Source organism: Crocodylus porosus, unplaced genomic scaffold (assembly GCF_001723895.1).
Source record: "Crocodylus porosus isolate Cpor-Errol unplaced genomic scaffold, CroPor_comp1, whole genome shotgun sequence".
In the NCBI taxonomy this organism is placed as follows: Eukaryota; Metazoa; Chordata; order Crocodylia; family Crocodylidae; genus Crocodylus; species Crocodylus porosus.
Genome location: NW_017728922.1, coordinates 968,797 through 988,836, shown reverse-complemented (window position 1 = coordinate 988,836; position 20,040 = coordinate 968,797). Strand labels below are relative to the sequence as shown.

The window sequence follows — 20,040 nt, the reverse complement described above, 5'->3', positions numbered from 1 at the left end:
TCGCTGCTCGGGGACATCCAGGTCTGCAGCCAGGTGGGTGCTCTGTGGCTCGTGTGTTTGCAAGTGGGAAAACGTGGATTCACGTTTATTTTTTTATTTGTAGTGTGTGTGTGAGCGTGCACATGCGTGTTTGTGTGTGTGTGTGCACACACAGGCTTTCCTTCTCCTTCATAAGCCTCATTTCTCTGACTGCAGATCCCTTCCGTCCTGCAGTCCTGATGGCTCGTAGCCTCCATACGGATCAGCGCTTGGCCAGGCTGCTCGCCGTTCTCTTGGGCTTCCTCGGCAGCAGTTTTTCGAGGTGGGCCCAAGCAGTAGAGCTCCGATCCAGACCACACTATACAGCAAGGGGTGAATGCCAGGGTTTGGGGGCAGGCAGTATAATTAGGACCCACCAAAGTGTCAAAGGGGTAGTTAGATACAGCAGTGTGCTTAGATCAGTATATAATGGGGGCATGCAGTCCCTTTTGCAAAGGAGTTTCAGAAAACTGCACACTTACAACCCAGGTAAAGCCAGTCAACCTGGGCAGGCACCCTTTTGCATTCAGGGGCTGGGATGGATTCAGCTTGCCCCGTAAAGTAAGAAGGCGACGTCATAAGGGCAACCAGAACCGGGCTCTGCCCTCCAGGCCATCCCAGGTGGTGTATGCAGGCCGCACGCGCACCCCACCCAGCCACGGGAAACACCAGGAAAAAGCAAAGCCCAAGAAAAATCTTCTTGGAGCACTGTTGTTATTATTCTTATAAACAAGGAAAGTACTTTAAAATCAATACGGAATTTCACTCGTAGCCTCTAGAGAGATTTCATCTCCTGAATTACATGATCGGATAAACTGGCCCCCAGTCCACCTGCCATCTCTGGTATCAGCGGCTATCTCTTCAAAGCCAGGCTAAAAGACCTGCAGAATTAATTAGAATAATCAATCCTAAAAATGACAGAAGTATTGATTAGCACGTTCGTCCCTTCCCTGCTGAGCAGTGCTGGGAGTCTGGCAGGTTTATCAAGGTGATAAAAAGCAAATGGCTAGAGATGGAAGATGCTTATCCAATGACACAGTGTGACAGCCTGACATCCAGCAGCTTTTATATTCAGAGAGGGTCTTGTTCTAACACTTTTATATTATGTTATTTTCAGGAATCATCATAGCCTTCCTCTTGCTCTGATTTATTTTATGCATCAGCTAGTTTTTAATGCTTGTTGATGCCTTAGTTTTCGGAAAGAGAAGTATATGGGTGGGTGGGTGGATGGGTGAATATTTGATTCAGGTGTGAAAGAAGTCACTTGTGCACAAGTCCCTTGCACCCCGTCTGTTTGATCAAGACAGTTACACCAGGATTCAAAATCTTCCCTCCTCCCCGGCAGCCCGCTCCAAACATCCTCACTGAGCATCCGAACCATTTGCTTGGCGTGCAAGGACACTGTTTCCCTGGGAAGGTCCCACTGGCGGGCCTGAAATGTCCTTTTCACCACTGGCCTTCACACACAAGCATGCAGATGCTTTGCGCGTGCAACAGGCATCGATGACCCGGGGCTCACTGTCCACATAAGTATGTTCAAAACTGGCCAGCTACCCCACTCTTCAAATTTTGGCTCTGGCATAAGCTGAACTGCAAATCTACCTGGGATGGCTAAGCGGCCAAACCTTGTGTCCTGCAGTGACACCAATGGCAAGGCCAGCTGATGCAAAGTCGCAGGCCTGGACTCTGCACCTGGACAGGATGGGATTTATCTGACTACAGTGAGGGACTGTACATTGGAGCATGAGCTCGCCTCGCCTCCAGTTAGGAAATGGCCTAACACGCGGGAGGTCTGTAGTATCCAGAACAAATGATCACGGAGAACCAGGGTCCAGTAAGAAATTAATACACCTATTCTGTCTTAATTGCAGTGGCCAGTGTGCAACTGGGGGGGTAACGAGGTGGAGGAAGGAAATAGAGGAGCAGAATTGTTTAAGGCCGATGTCAGGATTTGGTGATAGGATGCGAACAAGACTGCCAGGCTGCAAGATGAACCCAGCACACCGCAGGCCGCCGTTCCCATCGCCAGCCAGGCTGCCACGAGCTCGAGCCAACTGGGGCCTGCTTGCCTCCTGAAGTCAGCCGCAGCATCGCTCACATCTGCTGAGAATCCCAGACAGAGCCCGCTTGCCGCGGCTCATGAAAAATTCAGAGCCCGTTGACTGTGGCCGAGGACGGCGCCTTCTCCCCATCCGTCTCTTTCTCTCTCACTCGCTCTCCGCGTTTGCGAGCGTGTCTGAGACGTCTGCAGACATGGCCGCACGCGCCCGCCTAGACAGAGCAAATCACGCTCGCTCCTTCCAAGGCCTCCGCGGGGACCAGGAGCGCAGCTGCGGCGCAGCTCGGCGGTGACTGGCACGCCGGGAGTGCCCCGGGGGGGCCTGATACATTTTTCCGCACCTTCCTCATGGCCAGGGACTGCCCAGGGGCCCTGCAGCTAGCTCCCAGAGCCAGGGAGGCTGGCCTGCCATTGCTGTGGTCTCTGCTAGATGGAACGGCATCCGCCCTACAGAGACACAGGCAGGCAGGGCTGCACCTGGCTGCCTGCAAACATTGGCTGGCTGCCCGGAGACCCCCAGGTCTAAGGTAGCAAGGGAATACATTGGTTTGAGGATGGAGCTGTTCATGCCCTTGCAAGGGACTCTGTGATGAGGAGCAGCAAGGGACCTGGGGAGCAGCCCCAGGGCCTTGGAGCAGGTGCACCCCTACCCTGGGCAGATGGCTGCAGCAGGGGCATAGCTGGGAGGAGAGGTAGGTGGAAGGTGGATCAGGGCTGGGTTTGGGGTTCCCGGGGATTTATTCCCATGGGATTTCTGTTTGGCAGCCATCAGACCCGGCCTGACATCGGCAAAGCTGCCCCGCCGTGCTACGCACCGACCCCTCGGAGAGCTCTGCTTTGGGGTTTATTATGGTGAATAAAGCTAGTCCTGTACAAACTAAGTCAGAACATGGTCGGCACCACCGAGCCAGCGCAGCACCATCGGCTGGGGAGGGGAGGGGGGAAGATATGGGAACAGGGGACAAGGGGGTCTTGGAGGAGGCGGGATGGGTTCGTGGCGGCACGGGGGGCTCGGCGAGGGTGTGCTGGAGCTAGGCCGGTGGGGGCAGGCTCAGCACGGCCCTCTGCTCCCGGAGGGGAGCACGGACCCAGTGGAGGATGTCACGGGCCGGCTGGCCCAGGTGGCAGCGAGGGGACGGGCCCTTTTTCTGCTCTTCTGAAGGCCGCTAACGACCCAGGAGCAGTGTCATGTGCACGTGTGTAGCAAAATGCTCTTCCCGCCGGGACCACAAAGCCCATGCAGCCTCGCAGCACCCCGCGAGGTGGGGGAGGGTGGCTACCCCCGGGCGGGTCACGCAGGCGCGCAGAGAAGGAGCGGCGTGCCCCAGGGCAGGCGACGAGCCCGCGGCCTCGGCAGGGCTGGCTCTACTCGGCGCCGGCTTGTGCTGGGCTGTTGGCGTGGGGCTTCTCCAGATACAGGATCCCCGCGGACTCCCCCTGGGGACAGGCCAGTCGAGGGCTCGGGTCCCTGGACAAAGCGGCGCTGGCTGCGGGCAAGTCTTCGGCTGAGTGCTGCGAATCGGTGTCTTCAGAGGAAAAGCTGCTGTGTCTGGACACCTGGAAGTACTGGGCTGCTTCTGGCCTCTTACCCGCGCGCCGGCCGTCACGCACGGGGTGGCTTGCGCTGCCCTCCAGACGCTGCCCGGTGTCTGAGCAGCACGTCAGTGGAGGCTCCTGCGTGGGTGCGTCCCGAGCCAGCGCCCCTGCCCCAGGCAGGGCAGCTCCCAGGACCCCCTCGGGGCTGCAGCCCTGGGGCTGCTGCACATGGCTCGGCCCAGTGCAGGGGTCTGGGGGCGCGTCGTCCGCACCCCCGCTCTCTGCCTCACACCTCTTGCTGCCTGCCGCGGCTGCACCTTGCTGCTCATGTGCGGGGGGCGCCGGGTCGGGGTCGGATGGGGCTTGGCAGGTGTGAGGCTCGCCCCCTGCGGCACCCGGGCCCGATCCTGCAGGAGCTGAGCCACACGTGCCCCCTGTCCCGCTACAAGCTCCTTCAGGGCCTTGCGCCTCCTCGGCCTTACCCAGCATCTCAGCCAGGGCCTGCCGGGTCTCGCGGTACCTCCCCCAGGCCTTGTGCCAGAGCCCCAGCCCCCAGCAGTGGCGCAGGGCGCAGGCCTGTGCCTTCATCGCCTGGAGCCGCGGTGCCGGGAACTCAGCCGACAGCTTCTGCAGCGAGCCCGCGAGGCGCCGCACGGCCTTCGGGCTGCCCGCCCGGCTCTGCCCCAGCTGCGCCCAGGCCACCGTGTGCTTGCAGTCCAGGCTCAGCCACATGACCTAGAAAACAGGGCAAGGGGGGCATTTATTGTGTGCTTCCTCTTGCTCTGCGATCGCCTGCCGCCCTCCCGGCCATCGCCGACGCAGCACCGTCGGCCAACTGGAACGGCCAGAAACGCGAGCTCTCCCAAGTCACGCTCTTCTCGTTCCCTCTCTCCTCGCGTAGGTCTTTGGCTGCTCTTTCTCTTTCGCTGCTGTCTTCAGTATGAAGCAAACAGTGACTTTTACAGCATCCAGAAATCCCGCTCATGCAAACAGTCGTGCAGTTGCAGCGCAAGAAAGGGCAAAAAATGTGGCGCGTACAAACGCCGACGGAGAGCACTTCATCTCCCACGATAACGAGGGGGGTCGCGATCCGTGCTGGCTTTCTCGTGCTGCCTCCTTGGCTGAACGCAGCACGCCCTAGTCAGGGATGCCCCTGCCCTAATGGAAAGCAGCTCCTTGTTCTCCCACCCAGCCCCATCGCCCTGGTCATGGCCGTGTGGCCGTGGTCTGAGCATATTCACCTTGTCGTAGAACCGGTAGAGGTTCAGCAGAGTCTCCAGCTCCGCTTGCTGCCTCTCCACATCGGCGTAGAAACTCGTCAGCCTTGCCTGGAAGTCCCCTCTGGCTGCCTCCAAGGCTTCTGCCTCCGGGCCCGCGAAGCCGGCCGCTTCCTTGCACAGCACCAGGCCTTGGTTGTAACGGGCCTAAAGGAAGATAAAAGGGAAATAAATCTCTGCTCCTAAACGAGCTCTGATGCATTTTGCACTGGGGACCTGTTTGGTGAGGGCCAGATGTTCTGCAGCTGTGAAATCCCAGAGGGATGCTTTCTGTTCGGGAACAAACTCTGTTCTGGGCAGCAGTGCAGAGACGGAAGGGGCGAGGAACTTCCCCCCGTGGGCACTTCTTGCTCCGCACCCTGCCCTGGTCCCGACTGCTCCTGGCGCAGCCACAGCACAGCGCTCAGGGGCTGCCTGTGTGGGGCTGTGTAGGCTCAAGTCTCGGCAGCTGCAGAAAGGCCCTTTCTTCAGCGCGCCTGCCTAGGGAGAGCCGTGTGCAGGCAGCCGGAGGGGAGACCGGGAGGGTAGGGCACCCAGATTTCAGCCCCAACATACATATCCCAGAGATGCAGGAATGGTCTCATCGGGGCCAAGGCTGTGCAAACCTGGGAAAGCTCCTTGCAAAAGGCAGGTGAGGACCTGGAACAAGCTCCTTCTTGCTCAGAAATGGTTCCCCAAGCAACCCCCAGCAGCGTTTTGGGGAGGTTTTCAGTGCAACCAGGCTGCTGACTGCCAAAGCGCAGTGAGAGCTGAGACGCTGTAGCTCTGCAGGGCCTGGGGGTCATTCTGGATAGCCGCCCAGCCCCGGAGCCGGCCCCGCATTGCAGAGACGGGAGAGACACATCCAGGATAGCCCGCAAGGACCTACTGTCGCCTGGATGAAGAACTCCTTGAACCGCCGGTAGGATTTCTCTGGGCTGTCCGCGCCCCACTCCGCCGTGCTCAGCTCGCGCAGCCGCGACTCGCCTTCTTCATCCATCCAGCCGCTGAGCTGTCGGAAGCAGCGAAGGACCCACGTGAGCCACGAGGTTTGCGTGGGAGGTCGGTTATTCACCGCTGCCTGGGCCGGGCCTGCCCCTCTGGACGGTGACACAGGATTTGCCCAGTGACTAGCTCAGCCATTCAAATGCAGGCTGCAAGACAACTCTCCTCTCCTCCGCGCGGCACCCCCGGGTGTCAGGGGGGACGTCCATGCCGCCCCGGTGCTGAGCCAGAGCAGACTTCAGTCCGAGGTGTAGTGACAAGGGCCTGAGGACCCCCCACAGCCCCCGCGACACCAGCCCTCACCTTGCCGAACTCGGCTTCCAGCTCCCTGATCTTCTGGACGTGCTCCAGGCGCTCCAGGCACTGGTTGGACTTGGCCACCAAGGTGTGGACTTCCTCCTCCACCCGGTTGTAGAGACCCAGGGCTGCATCCATGTGGCTCCTGTAGACCGAGGGAGCCCTGGATGGTCAGGCCTTACGCCCTGCTACGGCCACGGCCTGGTCTGAGCCAGGAGCAATGCATGTGCCTGCAAAGCCCCTGCTCTTGCCCCTCGCAGGGAGCCAGAAGTGCCGAGGGGCAGCCGGGAGCTGACCATGCCAGCCCTGACTTCGGGCAGTGGCACCAAGGGACATGGGATTCGCACCCGTGCCAGCCTCCCCTTGTATCGTCTCCTCCTGCCCGCTGGCCGAGTCCCGGGTGCAGCAGTGGCGCCAGGCTACCGCGCCCCCGGGAGCCTGCACCGGCCCAGCGGGTTGGGGCACCGCGGGGGGGTGGCACCGGCCAGAAGGGCTGCCTGTCCCCTCGTGCTGTCGCAGCAGGAGCCGGGGGAAGAACGCGCCGGAGTGGGACCAGTTTCGCATCCCTGGGGCCTGGTGCCATCTAGCGGCCCTTCGGACAGCGAGCCGGAGTGTGATGGGGCCAAGGCTGCCCCGGGCCTGGGGTGCCGCTCGACGGGCCGTCCGGGCCACCACGGGCCCGCGGCGGCGAGGGGAGCTGGCCGGGCGGTGGGACCCCCGGGTGGGAACAGACCGGGCGAAGCAGCTGCCCGAGGGTGCGGAGACGGACGGGCCGGCCTGTCTGCAGTACCTGACGTCGGGAGAGGAGCTGAGCCGCGTCGCCTCCTTGCTCAGCCTGGCCAGCGTGGCCCCCGCGTCCCTCTGCAAAGTGACCAGCTGGGGGTCGCGCAGCACCGTCCGCATCAGCTCCCGGTACCGCTCCGTGCGCTCGGTCGCTTCCTGCAGGAGGATCAGACACCCGGGCAGCACTGCCCCGCTCACCCACCCGCCCCGCGGTCCATCCCGTCCCACCCCTTCGGAGCCCCTGTCCTTGCTGTGGCATGTGCTGGGCTACGTGGCCCCACTGGGGTGGCAGGGGGCTGTCCCCACCAGGCTCCTTCATCAGGATCTTTGGGAACTTCTCTGACCCTGCCCAAAGGTTTTGACCAGAGTGCCCCTCCGGTGCAGCTGCCTCTGGGGTGGAGCATGGCGGGGTTTGGGGCCAAGGAAAGCGCTGCACCGTGCAGCGCGGCGGGTACCTGCAGGCCCTCCGGCGAGGCGCCTCTCTCCAGCTCCCCGATGGCGCGCCGCAGCAGCTCCGACACCGCCGTGAGATCTGCGACGAAGGGGTGCAGCTTCTGCAGGGGGAAGCGCCCGCGGTCAGCGTCTTGAGGCCGGGCAGGGCCGGCAGAGGGGCCGAAAGATGGGCCCAAGGGCAGGGAGCAGGGAAGGGATGGGGCAGAGCCTCGGGCTGTCGAAACCAGTCGGCACGGGGTAAGAGGTGGTGGCTGCAGCAGGTGGGAAGCCAGGCAGTTAATGAGCGGGGGGGCTGGGGTGAGTAGCCGTGTGCTCCCCCTGTTCTTCACCTTCTGCTGAGCTCTCGGCCTCACGCGGGAGCCGTGGCGTGTCCCAGGACCCCCCATGCACGTGTGCCGTGTTGTTATGACACTGTGGCACCACCCGCTGGGTGGCCACGAGGCGGGCCCCCACGCCCTTGCCGCAGGGCACCGGCTTCCCCACATGCAGCTTGCCAGGACCGTGCCCCGGCCTTTCCGCGGGAGCGGTGCCGGTAGGAAGCAGGCGGGTGGCGGAGGAAAGGGGGAGAGCTGAAGGCCATGACCGTAGACACCTGGAAGAAGGGCACCCACTCGCTGTGGCAGTAAGGGAAGGTGCCGTCCAGGTCCCGGGTCAGCTGGCTGGGGTCCACATAGCGGCCCAGGTCGTCCAGCGATGCCAGCGCCTCCACCTGCGGGGGACAGCCGAACGGGGAGAGCTGGAGCGCGCGGTGGGGGCAGCACTGCCAGGCTGGACACTCCCCCCGGCTCGGCCTTGCCCCAGCCCCGTCTGTGCACAGGGCCGCCGTGGTGCGGGGCTGCTCCGTGCCCAGGAGACAGCAGACATGCTAATAATCTGCTAGGGCAGCCGGCGGGGTAATGGAGCTCATTAATATTTCACATTAGATTAATTAAACGGAGCCGCATTAGCAGAACAATAAACCCTTTCCAGCTCTGAGTTATTATCCCGCTGCCTGTGTCCGGCGGGTGGAGGTAATTGCTAGAGCGCTCGTGCCCCGGGCAGCCGCGGCCATTAGCGCTGCCTGGCCGCGCTGCCTGGGCGAGGCGGGGGCAGGCGGTCCTTTGTGATGGGGAGAAGGGCCCCTGAGCCCAGCCTGCCCCTGGGGGGTTTCAGGCTGCCGGGGTCTGGGTGCACCGGCAGGACGCGCGGAGGGCCGCGGGGCACTGGGGCAGAGACGTGGGCCGTGCTGGTCCTGCCCTCACCTGTGCGCCAGGTACCTTCTCCAGGAGTGCGGCTGCCTCCTTCTCCGCCAGCAGCAGCAGGCTGCGGATGGCGCCGGGGCACGAGCGCTGCCGGGAGAGCAGAGGGGAGGTCAGCGGTGGCTGCACCGAGCCCTTCTCGGCCAGCCCAGCCCCTCGGGCCCTGCGCGGTGAAGGCGAGCGAAGCCGAGGACAAGCTCCCAGCCAGGACGGACTATGAATCGCTTCTCCCTCGTGCACTTGTATACGCCAGGCCCCCGTTTGCACACCCCCATCCCCATCCCACGGGCAGTCCCCCAGGCTCCTGCCGGGCCTGGCTCCTGGCTGGTCCCTGCCTGGGGCGGGGGCATCAGCTCAAGGGCTCGGCCGTCTGTCTGCTAAGGCGCCAGCGAGTCTTTGTACTTCTGGGACTCCACACAGCCGTGTCCCTCCGTGGCCTGGCCTGCCGACGATGGTAGGTGTGTAAGCACCAGTGCACGAGCTGTGCAAGCACCAGCGTGCATCCATCTCCCACAGAGCGCAGGACCAGGTGCCAGGAGGCATTTGGTGGCGGGGAACGGAAAGGTCTCCAGGGTAGCAGCAGGGGGAGGCTTGATGTTTCCTAGATCAATGCATCGTGCTGCAACAGGAGGCAGCTGGGACCAGGCTGAATAAATCATCACGGTGACGCCTGTAGGCAAAGCCAGGGAGGAGATCAAAGACGTGGCCGCTGGGCAGAGCAGGCAAAGGGCCTGTCGAGCGGAGGTGGAAGCCCCGAGAGCCACGCAGGTGCCGGCAGCGTTGGGGTGCAGGGTGGCGATTAGGAAGATCTCTTGCTCCGAGGGCGGCTGGAGCAGAAGCTGCAGGGAGGCTGGGGAGCCTCCGTCCCTGGAAGTCTGCAAGTGCCTTGTCTGGGGTGTTGCAGAGGCCTGGCCCTGCCCTGTGCAGGGGCGGATGTTAAGAGGAGCCCTCCGCAGAGCCTCGCCGGCCCCGCTTTGCTCCTATAATGCGACAGTCTCCAGGCAGAGCTTGAGAGGGGCCTCGCAGGACAACAGTGATGGGCAGCACATGCCATTTCTCCATCTGGGCAAACCCCACGATGGCCAGAGCAGCTGAGAAGAGGCCTCTTGTCTACAGAAACCTCCCTGCTATGATGCCCCCCGCCTACCTGGACCGACGTGAACGCTGCGTTCAGGGCAGGGGAGGGAGGCTGCCGTCTAGCGTCCACCACGACGGTCAGTCCCAGGCCTCTTGCCTTCCTCCTAGGGGTGGAGCAAAACAGGGTGATGCCACACGCCAGGAAGACCCTGCATTAGTTACCGATGGCAGGCAACGGGCAGTCCTGACCCCTCGGCTACTGCCCTTCCTCGGGGACCTCGACCTGCTCATCGGAGGATTCGGCACCGAGGACTGGAGGCAGATTGGAGAGGGGCAGGTTTTTTTCCCCCGGGTAATTGTGCAGTTCTGGGACACCCAAAGCAGGGTGGGATTTAACAGTGTCTTGCAGGCCCATGCTCTGCCTGGTGATTGCACGTATTTCTCGCACACACCCTGTCTGTGCAACAAGGGGATCGCACAGTTCGTACTCGGATAGGTGGCCGTGGTGAACACCGCAGCCGGCCCAGCCGTGCGAGCAGGAAAGCCAAGACATTGACCCGTTCGCACGAGAGTCGCCCCCGGGCAAGCGACCCGTGTCCCCCCTTACCTGGGGATGGAGCAGAGGTAGAGGAGGAGCCGGGCGACCTCTCTCGCCGAGCACCAAGAGGCTTCCCATGCTCTGCTGCTCGTGCTCACCTGGATCAGGGCCCGGCCAAGCTTGTCCGTGCTCCCTGCAGCCGGGGGAGAGCAAACCGTGGGTCTCTGCCCTGCAACACCACCGAGCCCGGTCTCAAACCACCAGAGCCAGGTCCCCGCGTCGTGAGACCGGCCGACAGCTCCTTTGCCCTGTGCTCTTTTATCTCTACTTCTCAGAGTCACGCCTGCACCCTCTTCTCCCTTTGCAGCCAGGAGAGCTGCAGACCAACTGGGTTTTTTTGTTTTTAAAATAAAAACAGCAGACGCCCTGCCTTGTTCGCGTGACTCCAGAAGCTGGGGTTTGGAGGGAGGTGTCGTGCACAGTGGTGCATGCTGGTGATGCTGCGTTCACTGGTTAACTGGAGACTACAAACTACCCCAGCACGCTCTGCCGCGTGCTCCCTGAGATGCACGGCTCCCACACTTCCCTTGCCCAGCCTGGAGCGACGGCCCGGGCACCACGCAGCAGCTCCGCTCCATTTTCCCCGGGGACCGCGCGGGAGCCCTGCATCGGATGCTGAGGCTCCAGCCCGAGCTCGCTCTCAGGGCAGGTCACGGCCCAGAAAGGAGAAGCTGTGGCATGGAGCTGGGAGCTATGACCCCTACATTTTCAGTTTCCAGGAACCCAAACTTGAACAACCTTGTAAAAAAAAATAACATCAATTAACGTTTTTGTCTCCCTGTTTTAGGGTTGTTGGTTGTAGCTGTGTTGGCCCAAGGACATAGGTTCTTTGGGTAGATGCAATCTCTTTTATGAGACCAACTAAATAGTTGGAAAAATAGTTGGAGAAAGTGTTTGTGCCTGAAAGCTCGCAAAGACCAATTTTTCCAACTATTTAGTTGGTCTCATAAAAGAGATTGCATCTACCCAAAGAACCTTGTCTGCCTTCGTTCCTTCGGTTCCTGAAAGCAGAAACATTCCCACTGGCCAGGTCGGGCGAAAAGCTCGTCGCAGTGAAGATGCTTTCCCAGCCAGCAGGTTTTTGGGCTTTCTCCGTTTAGAAGCTTTAGGTTTTGCAGCCGAGTCTCAGCCAGCCCTGAGCAAACCCTCCCGCTCCGGCCACGAAGCCGCCTCTCGTTGCAAGGACATTTCAGGTGAAAGCCCCGAGCAGGTACCTGGCAGGCACGCTACCCCTGAGAGCAGGAGCTGGGTGCTGAGGTCCTGCCACCGGGGCAGCTGCGGGGCACTGCCGTCTGCAGGGAGAGGGTCTGGGGCCGCGGCGGGAGCACAGGGCCCGTTCCCGCAGCCGGTGCCGGGGGGAGAGCCGACGTGCAGCAGAGCGGCCTCCGCCTGGTCAGCACCTGCCGGGCAAACACACCGAGAGTGAGGCACAAGCAGGGAGGGGGCCAAGGGCTGTGGGGGACAGGCCTGGTGTGCTGCAGTGGCACTTTGCACCCGTGTGCAGGTGCAGAGCTGGGGGTGCCCTGGGGCACATGCAGCCCCTTGGACTCCCGCCCCAACCCCGCATTTGGACCCCCGCGTGGCAGCGACAGCAGCGTTTCTAGCCAGGAGTCACTTGACTTCATGGCTCTGTCCTGTACCGGACCCTGCTCAACTCTTCATCCCACCAGGGTTCACAACCCGCTTTGCGTCTAAACGGTCTCGACATCCCACCGGCCAAGCCCCCGCTCTGCTCCTGGCCATGTCACCCCTACTTCACAGCCCTGCAGACTCCTTCAATGAAGCGGTCTTGGTTTTTGCTTCAATCTTACACTGCCCCAGGCCCCTCGCATGTTAGCACAGCTTCTAGCATCTTTTTAACCGGAGAAAAATGCATGTTGATTTATATGGGGCGATGCAGCTCACCCCCTGCACCCCCTTTTCACGGTCCTAGATCCGCCCGTGCCCGCGCGTGTACACGGCCGAGCGGGCTGTTACCTTTCCCTGCCGGCTTGGCTCTGCTCATCCTGGGAGAGTAAAGGACCGACATCATCCTCCGAGACCCCCCGTGCCGGCCGGCGGAGGTCTCGGCGGGGGCCGCCGGCTGCCGCGGGCCCTTTGAGAAGGGGAATTTGTGGCTGGCAGCGGGAGGCTCGGACCGAGAAGGGTTTCTCCCTGCACCCGCCGGAGACTTGCGCAGCTTGAGGTATCCCTGCGTGGTCGCCTCCTCGGCTTTCGCTTCCTGGCTGGCCGCCCGGGGAGGGCAGCCGGAGCGGGGGGATCGGTGCCCGTCTGGGGGCTTCACGGCGGGAGGGGGGTCATGGCTGGGCCCCTCGCACTCTTCCTGGATGGCAGCCATGGGCCCGGCGCCGCAGCCGATGGGGCTCTGGACAGCGGCCGCGTAGGACTCGCGGTACCAGCACCTCGGCCCGGGGCACTGGGGGTCTCTGCTTCGCCTCCTCCTCAGACACGGCGTGCAGGGACCCTCTCCTGCGCTCGGCCCTCTCCCGCAGGCCCACTTCTCCGCGGCCGGCCTGCCGTTAGCGCGCAGGAGCCCCGGCTCGCTCTCGGACGACGGCTCTGCTTCTCCCGGAGGCGCCGGCTGCTCCGACCCGGGGGGCACGCCAGAGCCCCCGTCCGCAGAGAGCTCCAGCAGGTCCACGTACTCGCCCTCCAGGTCCCCGCTGAGGACGTCGCACAGGCTGGGCGCGACAGACCCCCGGGCGCCCGGCTCCCAGGGGCCTGCCTGCTCCACCTTGATGAGCCCCGGGTACTTGCTCGGGGGCACGGCTTTGCGCTCCCGCACCGTCCCTGCCGCGTGCCCGCCGGAGCCTGGCACCGGAGCCGCTGCTGCACCAGGGCACTCCAAGCTGCCCCGGTCCCGCGCGGCAGTCAGCGGGGCGGCTGCAGCCTGGGCCAGGCTTGGCGCGACCTTGGGCTTCTCGATGAACTCCGGCGTGGCGATCTTGCTCCAAGGCATGGGCATGACCCCATTTTCTGTGGCCACCAGGCAGGTGCGCAGTGGCGCCCGGTCCAGACCGCGGTTGACTTCCTCCAGCCACTCGTTGGTGAAGAGCAGCGAGTAGGAAGGCTGGGGGACGGGGATCTCCTCCACCGCGCGCAGGTCCCGGGAGAGGCACTTGAGGACGATGCCGGCCGCCTGGTCCTGGCAGGGCTCTGCCTGCAGGTAGAAGTCGCCCGGGCGCAGGAGGAGCAGGTTGAGGGGCGCGAGGTGAATGACGACCTTCTCGTGGAGGCACAGGGGCCAGCCCTCGTGCAGGAAGAGGCAGTTGCAATAAGGCGCCTACGAGAGGGGAAGACACGCTCGTTAGTGAATCCGGCCCGTCTCTGCAACAGTCACTGATCCCCCAGGCCTTCTGCCCTGCGCGTTTTTGCTACCTCCCCGTGTGATAGAGGAGCACTCTCATGCCCATCTCGCAATGGGGACTGAGGCACTAAGTGAGTTGCCCAAGGCGGCATACAGAGCTGTGGCGGAGAAGCACCTGAGTCCCAGGCCAGGCTTTGACCCAGCAGCTAGATGAGTCCCAGCCCATCCCAGGAGCCCTGTCCGCGGTGGGGGAATGCCAGAGAGGGGCACGGACCTGCCTGCTGCAGGTGCTGCGAGTCCTGCCCCATTTGGGCTGGCACCGGGTGAGCGGGTAAGCTCCCCTGGCCAGCTCAGCCCCGCTGACCGGAGGGTCCCGCCTGTGCATCGCAGCGTGTCTCTAGGGCTCTGGCGGCAGGAGGCGTTGCTGTTGTGTGAAATCAGGGCTTGCCTCCCGGGCCGGAGAGCCAGGGCACGGGCAGCGTGGACGTGATGACCCACGGACTTACACAGGCCGCCTGCCGCACGTGCTCGAAGAGGCGCTTGGCAGGGATCAGGAAGTCCAGGAGGCAGCAGAGCCCGTCCCCGTGGTAGTCGGCCTCCAGCAGGCGGAAGACCTGGCCGAGGACCGTGGGGGCCGTGGCGCTGAAGGGAGGGTACAAGGCCTGGAGGGCGCTCTGCACCGCGGCATCCAGGGACCGCGGGTCCTGCGGGGGAAAGCACAACACACGGGTCTGTTGGTTCCCCCGTGGGAGCCCCCCGTCTCCCCATGCTTCAGGGCCATCGCTAGAGACCCCTACTCAGGAGCAGCCTGCAACCCCCCGGGAGGAAAGCCACCCAGAGCAGCAGTCCAGCCGAGCTGGCGGCATTGCTCGGGGACTCACGCGCTTTCGGTGTTGGGAAATACCTACCTGTGTGCACGTGGCGCGGAGGGGTGGCCAAGCTCCCAGACACCCTCTGAACATGCAGCCCAGGGGGCTTTGGATTTACGCTGCCTGCGGCCTCCACGGAGCTTCGACAGACCTGGGACTCGGAGATCAGCCCTGGGGCCAAACCCCAAACCCCTCGAGGCTTCGGAGCACTCCTGCAGGGTGCACAGGCTCGGGTCCACACTCCCCTGGAGTTTGGAGAGGCTCAGATTTAAGCCTGTAGAAAACGGAGGGGCTGGATGGATAAGCAGATGAAGGACAAATGGAGGCGAGGGGGGGTCTCGTCCAGTCCCAGTCCCTGGAGAAGCCAGTATGAATCCACTGCAGGGTTTGGGGTCTGCTGCACTGCGGCGCAAGCCCCCGCACCCTGAACCCACAGCCGCGGCTGCAGCAAGACGCACAGCGCGCTCTTCCCAGCTCGCCCTCCTGGCTCTGCATGAGATCCTCGCGCGCTTCTCGCTTTCAGGGCCGCTGATGTAGCCGGGGCACAAAAGGGAGCAATCGGGTTGAGCCCAGATTTGATTTCAGCGGCGTTAGGGAACGTCGAGGGGGAAATAAAACGATTGGAGAACCCGGCGCTGGTCGGAGGCTGTCGGCTTTTGGCCCCACACTGAGGCAGCATGCAATCTGGCTCCCCGCTCCTGCGTGGGCTGAGCCAACAGCGAGTTGACGGGAAACATGAGCTGGTTTCTCAGCGTGGGCTTGCTGCAGATCTGGGAGCACCGCGCTGTCTCACGCAGGTCCTGGTGCTGGCTGCTTGCATCGTCTTAATTCAGCTGTTGGGGATGCAGAGCTGCATCTCCGGCCGTCCGGCCTCAGCTGCGGGCCGGGGGAGGAGAGTCAGCACCCCGGTGTAGCTGTGCTGGACATGGATGGATTCCCAGCTCAGAGCAGGCCTTCACGCAGAGAGGCGGCTTGGTTAGCACCAAGACCTCATTTCTTGCAGCGGGTGAGTTGCACTGGCGGTGGCTTCATGGTACTTGGGAGCTGCATGGACTCTGCCTGGCAAGTGTGGGGCCGGGAGGTGCATCTCCATGGGGACATCCCAGAAAGTAAAGAGGAATTAGCCAAACATCCAAGTATGAAGGGCTGAACCCCGTGCACATGCCCCACTTCGGGAGCAACGGAGCCTTGGACCCAGTCAGGGCTGGGATCCTCAGTGTGCTTTATGTCCTGTGCTTTGCAGTGAGTGCCACAAGCCTTCCTGGAGTGAGGCTCCAGGGCCCCGTCTCCCAGCATCTGTGGCGTGGGAAGGTGCTCGGACGCTGCCTCCACGTGCCCTCACCCTGAGCTGGGCAGGAGAGAGGACCTGCTTCCTCCCAGGCCTCTGGCTCTGCGCAGCTCCGGACTGGAGATGCAGGACCACTGGTTTTCTCACCCCAGTTTTGCAGCAAACTGGACGCCAGGCTGCAGCAGGGCTCTTGCAGATGCTCTGGCTCTGGCAAGTTTCATAGTTTCATAGTTTCTAGGGTCGGAAGGGACCCGAGCAGATCATCGAGTCCGACCCCCTGCCATGGCAGGGAAGAGTACTGGGGTCACACGACCCCAGCAAGGTGTGCATCTAACCTCCTCTTAAACACCCCCAGGGCAGGAGCCAGCACCACTTCTCTTGGAAGTTGGTCCCAGACCCTAGCCGCCCTGACCGTGAAGTCGCGCCTCCTGATGTCTAGCCCAAACCTGCCCTCTGCCAGCTTGTGACCGCTATTCCTGGTCACTCCTGGCGGTGCTCGGGGAACAGGGACCCCCCAGTGCCTGCTGGTCCCCCCCGACTAGTCTGTAACAGGCCACAAGATCCCCCTCGGCCTTCTCTTGTGGAGGCCGAACAGGTGCGGTTCCCCGCTGCCTCGCGCCTCTTCCAGTGCTGCTGCCTGCGAGCGCGGCCTCAGGAGCAGCCGCCGTCGCTCCCAAATCTCCACGTCTTGCCTGGGCGAGGGAAGGACTCCAGTGCACGTCCCACTGTCGCCCTGCGGTGCAGCCCGCAGCACTGGGGCATCAAGGGACCAGGCCAGCTCCTCCTGTGGCCATTAGCAGGAGTCTGACCCCAAGACCAGCCTCAAATCGCCTCCTCCCTTCCTGGTCGTGGCCTGGGTGAATGCTGCCAGGCTCAGCCCCTGCTCGGCACTGCTGGGTCTGGGGACAGATGTGGGGGCTTGGAAAGTTAAGGTGCCAGATGTGCCCTCCCCAGATGTTGCAAGTGCGGGTTGGGGCCACGTCTGACGGTGCCTCGCTGGCGGTCTGCCAGCCCGGGTGACCCTCCCGCGTCCGCCGACGCGCTCCAAGACTGGCTCTTTGTGCCGCCAAACTGAGCTCCTCCCGGCTGAGCACATCTGGAGCTGAGAGAAGGGAAAAGGAAGCCCCTTCTGGTGACAGGGCCCGGCTCGGCCCCCGCCCAGGACGGACACTGCCGCGTTGTTCCTGCCGGGGCCGAGGAGCTCTGGACCGCGGCTCCCATTCAGCCCCGCGCGCTCCGCAGCCGGCTCTCGTGGCTCGCCCGCCGCCTCCGTGCTGATGAAAAGGGGACGTCCCCTTGGCGGGGCAGAGGCCGCGCCGGGCGGTTGTGCAAGAATGCTTCTCAGCACCGAGCGCCCGGTCGTGCCTCCATCACGGCCTCTGGAGAAAGCTCCGGTGGCATCAGTGCCGGCAGGATCCGGCCCCCGCTGCCTCCCCACCTTCAGCCCACAGTGGGAAAATGCTGCATACCCCCCAGCGCCCAAGGCGCGCGCAGCGCACGGGCATCTGCACGAGGAGTCGGGCCTGGCTGTGGCCGGGAGGAAGGTGGTGGGGCTTGGGAGGACGCCCGGCGATTCGGCCCGTTCGCTGGCTGCACAGTCGCGCTCCCCCGAGCATCCGTGCCCGAAGTCACCACTGACCCGCTGGTGGCCCGCTGAAGCCGGGCAGACCCGAGCCACGCCGGTGGGGTCTGGCATGAAATGTTGGTGGACGCGTGCCTGTCCTTACCCAGCAGGTTTGGCCTCGCAGCCCTTGTCTTTGCTCCGTGAGGTTTCCCTGAGCTCAGTTATCCCTGTCTGCAAGCAGCGGTTTGCTCTCCAGCCCGGTCGGCCGTGCAGCCTGCAGGCCCTACCCCGTGCCACGCAACCCCCGCAAACGTTGCAGTGACCAAAACGTGACAATTCAAACTCAGCCCTTTGCCTGCTGGTCAAGCGCCCCAGGGCCCCCGGTGCAAGGGGCTGCCGGGGAGCGCGACCCGTGCCTCGGTTGCACTCACCGACTGCGCCGTCGGAAACTTGTCACGGGAACAAGCCGGGGAGCAGGACGCGGTGCACGTGCGCCGGGAGCAGGGAGGACGGCTTTGCCGGGGGGGCCAGGGCAGCCCCCAGCACCCGGGGAAAGGAGCAACTGGGCTGAAGAAGAGAGATCCCCGAGACAAAGCCCCCAGGGAAGCTGGCTCGCAGGAAATGGCCCGGCCGCACACGCACACGCACGCTCGGCGCGTAGCGTGCAAAGGCATCGTCCATCATCGAACAGCAGGCCCCTCTCAAACCCGTGTCAGGGGAAGAGAGGCAGCTGGACCAAGCCTCACATGTCGATCTGCTGTAAAAAGGGGTGTGGGGACAGGGAGAAAATGGGGCTTTTCAGAGACGTCCGGAGCCAAAGGTACCCTGGCTGGGACCTCCCTCGGCTCTGCCGCACCAAGGAGGACGTGCTTTTGGCCCGGGGCGACTCAGGACGTGGTCCTGCGACGTTTGCCACCCTCACCCCTCTGCGGGCGGGGGTCTTGGTGGTCCTGTAAATGCAGGATCGCGTCAAACCCGAAGGGAGCCAGGCCCCGCGGCTCTTCTCTGGCTCAAGCGAAAGGCAAAGAGGAAACAAAGGCACTGAGAGCAGAAAGAGATGCAGGCACTGAAAGAGGTTTCTCTGCTGGCCGCCCCGGGGCTGCTAAGGCTCTTTCTCCCCTAAGAGCCACGGCTTTACAGGCTGGGGAATGAAGGTGGCTCGGGGAGGGACCGGAGCCCTTGAGCCTTTCTGAGCTCGCCCGGAGGAACGCGACTGTGAGTCACGGCGCCGCGGCCCCCTTTTCTAGGCGCAAAAAAGAGACGGGAATAGGGTTTAAAAGCTCCAACTGGCAGAGAACAACTGTTCCCTCTCCCCCTCCTGCAGCTCTTCCCTCGATGGGAGCGTTGCCAGCGTGAGGCTTGCCGGATCCAAACTTTTAAGTGTAGCCAGGCCGTGAGGGATGTCGAGAGCAGCATTCGGGATAGCGGCCGGAGCGAGCCGGTGGTGGCCAGGAGCCCGGGGCGGCGACCGGGGACCCTTCCCCTGCGCGGGGCACGCTTTCCGGGTCTTCCTCCTGCGCCCGAAAGAAGACGGCGGGGAGGACGGAGCGGCAGTCGCTCGCCGTCTCACGCTTCGCTCCAAACAGCTGCTAGTGATCTCTGCTCGTCCTTCACAGCGGTGCCAAAGCTTTGCTCAGCCTCCCGGGACGCGCGCTCGGCCTGGGAAGGGAGCGCTGCCCGCCACCCCGCCAGGCAGGCTCTGCCGCAGGGACCCCTCCACCTCCCCACCCAGCCAGGAGCGGCCTCACACCTGCGCTGTTGCCAGCGCCCAGGGCCCGCCAGGTGTGCTCGGTGCTGTACAAAGGGTCGCGGGAGTGCTCCGCCACCGACGGCTCGGCGCGGGCCGGGGACAGGTGACAGGGGAGGAGCGGACGTGGGGAGGGGGCGAGGAAAGTGGCCGGAGAGACAAAAGCAGAAGGCATTACCATGGTGGCAGAGGGGCTGGGGGCAGCGGGCAACGACTCCGCCGCTCCTCGTCCTTCCTGGATGCCAGCGCGTCTCCCTATTGCCTCCAGCTGCCCCGGCCACGCGACCCTCCTCCACGCGGTCCACGGACAGTCCCGACGGGGCCGGGGCAGCCCCGACTTCACTGCCCCGGCGCCTGCATCCCAGCGTCGGGATTGCTCCCGTCCTCCAGGAGCGAGGGAGGGCGAGGGGAGGGGAAGGGGGTGGAGGGAGGGGGCTGTCTGGGAGAGAGGCCTTAAACTCCGTCTCGCTCGCGGCCGCGCTCCTCTGACTGCAAAACACCCCCGTGCAGCGCCGCGCCTGGGAACAGCGGCTCCCATTGTGCCCACGGACACAGGCCGCGCTTCGTGCCCAGCCGGCGGTGGCACTGGGAACGGGCCTCGCAAGCCCGGGCCAGCCCTGGCGTCGTGCGCGCATCCAGCGCGGCCCCCAGGGCTGAGCGTGGCCCGCGGCGCCTGCCAAGAGGAGCTCAGGACGCCCACACAGGCTTGTTTTTCTAACCATTTCTGCTTCCTCCCAAAGAGGTTTCTTCCTTTCTCCCTCAAAGGGGCCTGCCAGCCAGCGCCGCGGAGTCTTCTCTCCTGCTGCTGCGCCGCTTAATTAGCCGCTCATTTCCTTTTGTCTTGTGGCAAAATCCACGTCCCAGCTGGGGCAGCCGTGGGGGGAGGAAGGAGCCCGCGAAAGGGACGCTGCGGAGGAGGAGGCCGGGAGGCCCCTGCGGCGAGCC

The 20,040-nt window shown here is 63.6% G+C and overlaps 1 protein-coding gene across 1 annotated transcript; it reads right to left on the bottom strand.

Annotated features, from left to right (window-relative positions):
- Nucleotides 1–3,319: 3,319 nt before the first annotated feature.
- Nucleotides 3,320–19,393, bottom strand: KIAA1755 (KIAA1755 ortholog). Its single transcript, XM_019539504.1, has 15 exons — nt 19,274–19,393; nt 14,134–14,331; nt 12,298–13,603; nt 11,535–11,720; nt 10,330–10,453; nt 9,793–9,886; nt 8,649–8,735; nt 8,000–8,116; nt 7,410–7,508; nt 6,962–7,110; nt 6,178–6,316; nt 5,759–5,881; nt 4,855–5,037; nt 4,075–4,348; nt 3,320–4,029 (listed from the first exon to the last, which is right to left on the bottom strand). Exons 1-15 carry the CDS (start codon nt 19,274–19,276, stop codon nt 3,443–3,445), a joined length of 3,669 nt encoding a protein of 1,222 aa, XP_019395049.1. The 5' UTR covers nt 19,277–19,393; the 3' UTR covers nt 3,320–3,442.
- Nucleotides 19,394–20,040: the final 647 nt, after the last annotated feature.